Source organism: Marmota marmota, unplaced genomic scaffold (genome assembly GCF_001458135.2).
Source record: "Marmota marmota marmota unplaced genomic scaffold, marMar, whole genome shotgun sequence".
Lineage (NCBI taxonomy): Eukaryota > Metazoa > Chordata > Mammalia > Rodentia > Sciuridae > Marmota > Marmota marmota.
In genome coordinates, this window is record NW_026000249.1 from 12,924,943 (window position 1) to 12,929,706 (window position 4,764).

General features: G+C 37.4%; 1 protein-coding gene across 2 annotated transcripts in view; it reads left to right on the top strand.

The window, feature by feature from the left end:
* Positions 1–1,609, top strand: part of Sat1 (spermidine/spermine N1-acetyltransferase 1) — a 3,081-nt gene extending 1,472 nt beyond the window's left edge. For both annotated transcript variants that reach the window (XM_015488087.2, XM_015488088.2), the window contains 3 exons: positions 727–828; positions 921–961; positions 1,088–1,609. In XM_015488087.2, the coding sequence (XP_015343573.1) occupies positions 727–828; positions 921–961; positions 1,088–1,258 (314 nt within the window). In that variant the 3' untranslated portion in view covers positions 1,259–1,609. The remainder of the gene's footprint in view (positions 1–726; positions 829–920; positions 962–1,087) is intronic.
* The last annotated feature ends 3,155 nt before the right edge of the window (positions 1,610–4,764 follow it).

The following is a 4,764-nucleotide window of genomic DNA, read 5'->3' on the forward strand; positions in this document are numbered from 1 at the left end:
TTTTTTTTTTTTTTTTTTTTTTTTTTTTTTTTCTGGCATCCGTTCCCCAAGGCAGAAGAAATGAGCAGAAAACATAAGGGACAAGGTATTTTTTGGTTTTGGTTTTGTTTTTTTTAAGAGGCATAGGAATATTACATAATACCTGTTTCTGGGCACTGCTGCTTCTTCTGGCTTAAAAACTGGGGAGAGCAAATTGAAAATATATAAATTGGAAGGCAAGTTCTGAAATTAAACATCATACTTTTGGCCTGATGTTCTGACAAGGAAGCAAGAGTTGGTAAACTACAAATATTTACTATTCTGAACTGCCGTGTAAACCCAACTTATTCCCAAGTCACATACCAGTATATCATTAGGATGTGAATAATGTGTGTGTTTAGTTTAAGACCATAGCACTTTTGCTCTGGCAAGTAATGAAAGCATTCTCACTTCCTGAGTGAGGTGCATCAGACTGCAGAGTAGCCAATCTGGTTGTAGACTGGCTTCAACTAGCTTTCATAATGTGTGCTTTTTGCAAATACATATCTGAGAACAGTGAGATCATCCAACAGTGGCCTGGACTGCACTAGCATAAAAGTCAGGAGACAGTCCAGTTCAGTGGCTACTTGTTTCCATAGTACATGCATGTATATTTCTTTGAAACCTATGATAGGCTTCTGATTCTGCCACTACAGCTTTAATGGATTATTTTTCTTCTCCACATCTCATGTGATATTCTTATTACAGGACACAGCATCGTTGGTTTTGCCATGTACTATTTTACCTATGACCCATGGATTGGAAAATTACTGTATCTTGAAGACTTCTTCGTGATGAGTGATTATAGAGGTAAGGTTGAATTTAGGGGAAAGTGTCTAAGGAGAAATTAGGGCAGTAAGTCCTTACAATGACTTTTAAAATTATTCTTCTCTTTCTTTTAGGCTTTGGTATAGGATCAGAAATTTTGAAGAATCTAAGCCAGGTATGTCCTAGTTTTGGGTTTCCAATTTGTAAGGGTTACAAGATTGTTGTAGTGACTGAATCAAAATCAAGTTTTGGATAGCAGGTGAGATGTCACGGAGTTTGTGTTTTCTCTCCCTTATAATAGGTTGCCATGAAGCGTCGCTGCAGCAGCATGCACTTCTTGGTAGCAGAATGGAATGAACCATCTATCAACTTCTACAAAAGAAGAGGTGCTTCTGATCTGTCCAGTGAAGAAGGATGGAGACTCTTTAAGATTGACAAGGAGTACTTGATAAAAATGGCAGCAGAGGAGTGAGGAGTGCTGGTGTAGATGATGACAACCTCCATTCTATTTTAGAATAAATTCTCAACTTATCTTGCTTTCTATCCTATTTGTAGTAAAATAATAGAATGAGCACCATTCCAAAGCTTTATTACCAGTGGCGTTGTTGCATGTTTGAAATGTGGTCTGTTTAAAATGGCAATCATCTGCAGTTCGGAGTCAGATTTCTCCTTGAACATCTTTTGATAAACAGTGAGGTGGTGTGATCTTAATATATATGAAAAAAACTTCATTCTTGTGAGTCATTTAAATGTGTACAATGTACACACTGGTACTTAGAGTTTCTGTTTTGATTCTTTTTTAATAAACTACTCTTTGATTTAATTGCTTGGTGTAAGCACTTTTACTAATCCTTATACATTTTTTGTTGCTATAAAGTGTGAAATAAAAATGGCCGCGACTGGGATTGTGGCTCAGTGGAAGAACACTAGCCTAGCATGTGGGGGGCACTGGGTTCAATCCTTAGCACCACATAAAAATAAACAAACATAGGCATTCTGTCCATCTACAACTATAATTTTTTTAAATGACCAACATCAAAGTCTGGAATGAAGCTAGTTGAATTCCAAAGCATGTAACAATATTTTACTATGTTGATGACACCATATACTTCATCTGACAAAATTTTTAAGAGCTGAGAAACCAGGTTAAAAACTGAAGCCCATAATCAGTCAGGCCACTGTTACACAAGGAAAACATGGATTTGATATTATGAAACACTGAAAATAAGAAAAAATACCAACACCATTCCCTACCCACCAATAAGACGCTGGGATTAAATCCAGGTTCTGTGTGCTAGGGAAGGACTCTACCACCTAGCTATAGCCCCAACTCCTAACAAAACACTTTGTGGGCTGGGGTTGTGGCTTAGTGGTAGAGTGCTTGCCTTGCACGCATGGGTCACTAGGTTTGATCCTCAGCACCACATAAATAAATAAAATAAAGGTATTAATTTTTTTTTAAAAAAGATAACTTGTGAAGGTAAAGCAACTAGGTCACTTTGTTAGGAGCAAAAATTTTAACATTTCTACAGGGAGTTTGCGAATGAAAATTTGCAAAGCTGGACTTGGACAAATCAGATAAATTAGCATCTTATTTGGAGGGTAAGTTTGTGGTACTGTGTTAACATAATGGGCTTCTATACTAGAGAAACAATAGGAGCCTTTCAAGTTACCAGGAAAATGAAGTAAACAAATGCTTTCTCAAGAACTGAAAATGAAATAAAAGGCAAAAAGTTTTCTCCTTAGACATGTGGACTCCTTTTATTAGTCATTACATTGACATACATTCCCAAACCCACTATAATGAAACCCCACAATAATGAAAATGATAGTTGATAAGAACCACTGTAGAATAATACTCAAGATTATAGTTTTCCAAAAGAAGTTGTAGGAAACCTGAAAAACAATACTCTATTTCTGTGTTCTCTTTGAAATAAATCCTGGGCTCTCCAGTGGAAAGGGATTTTGTCTTGCATTCCTTTATATCAGTATCTCTTATGGCTTCCTAAATTAGAAGGTAGTCATATGTAAAAGGGTAACCCTGGGTGGCATTTAATACAGCTTTGGGATTTGTTGGTGGCTCAAAAACCATGCCATGAAAATAGGGTTACAAAGTCAATTCTCTACCAGGAGCCTGCTAAGATAGCAAGTAACTATGAGGGAAATGCTGGCAAAAATAAAAAGGTAACTAACATAAAGAGCCTTGTAAGATATTTTGAAGATTTTGTTTTGGAAACTGGGACTCTCAGAGGAAAACAACTACATGCTGACTTTGGTTAACTATATGAATAAGTTAACCAAGCTATTTACAATATAATTCTTTGTTTTCTCATCCATCTTAGAGCTTAACCTTTAAGGCCCAGTGTTATCAGGAGGAAAGCTTTTATGAGGCTTTTGTATCCATTTCAGAGAAATCCCCTAAGTGTAAAATTTAAATGCTGAGGGCTGGGGTTGTGGCTCAAGCGGTAGTGCGCTCGACTGGCATGTGTGCGGCCCGGGTTCGATCCTCAGCACCACATACAAACGAAGATGTTGTGTCTGCCAATAACTAAACAATAAATATTTTGAAAAAAAAAATTTAAATGCTGAAACCCCACATCAGTCCAAAGAAGGTTCAACTCACTTACAAAGACGCCTCTTTAAAAACTGAACTATAAAGCAAAAGTGTACAACTTGAAATCACCAGACAAGTAAGAAAACATGGGGAAATTATTGAAAATAAAATAACAAACAACGATAGACCTGGAAAATTTAAAAAAAAAAAAAGTCCATGTAAGCAACGCCCCTGTAAAAGTAACTTAAAAATTAGTAATTTACTAAAACATTATACCTGACCATCATTTGGGAGGAATAGTATTTCAGGCCTAAGGACTTGTCAATTATTAACATCAGGATATTTCTGGGTTTGTTTTTTAAAACAACTGTTATTTGCTAAGTTTATGATGCCCCTAAAAGACTTAAAAAGTCAAGTTCTGATGCTATAAAAGCAAGAAACAGCTGAGTTTGTCCACACAGACTTAAGACATCTGCTACTTATCTGATTACAGGGTTGAAAGTACAGCCATGGCCTGTCATTGTCCAACTAGAGTCCAGGATCATCAATTGCATAGATTCCATGAGGTAATCTTTTCTAGAGAAAGAAAGTAGAGTCTTTTTCACAGAAATATAGAAGAAACAATCCTGATCAACCTAATGATTTATTCACACCTTAGACCCATGCTACCTTTTCTTAGGAGTCTCCTTTTCACTGGGTACCCAGCAGGGCTTAGAACAGATGACACTTATCACTGCTCCTTGAGGCAAGTGGCTGCTCAGCATCAACTAATAGCGCTGATGGTACCCTGGGAAACCAACCACCACCTCCTGCTAGAAATGAAGCAGCTTCCTCCCTGACTAGGATAGGCATGGCTTCTCTATCAGAATCTGCAGATGGCTTTGTCTGCTCCTAGAATCCTGTTTGCTTGACTGGGGCCATGTTTGTTTTCTTGCTTTCATGTCTCTTTCTGTGAGTTGTCACCTCAGGTGACCTTGTGCTTCATTCCCACCCCTTTCCTTTGTGTTTCCAGCCTGGGCTTCAAGCCAGTCAGCTGTTACCCACAGTTCAGACTGACAGACAGCCCACACTGTTATGGAACCCATTCCCATCTTCATTGCCTTTGTTGTCCCACCTATCAAAGGCCATCAAATGCCCTTCCTCATAATATTCTCCCAGCACCCTATTTCCCCATCAGCTCTTTCTTTTTTGTGGTTCACATCTGCCCAGAAAAAATGTTTCAGTAGTTTCCAGATGGTTATCAACATAATAGCTAACGATGATAGCTAATGTTTATTAAGTACTTACCAGGAACCAGGCATTAAGTTCAACTCTTTATATACATTATTATCTCATCTAAGTCTTACAACCACCCTATGAGGTAGATACTGCTATAACTATTATCATTTTTCTTTCTTTCTTTCTTTTTTTTTTTTTTTTTTTTT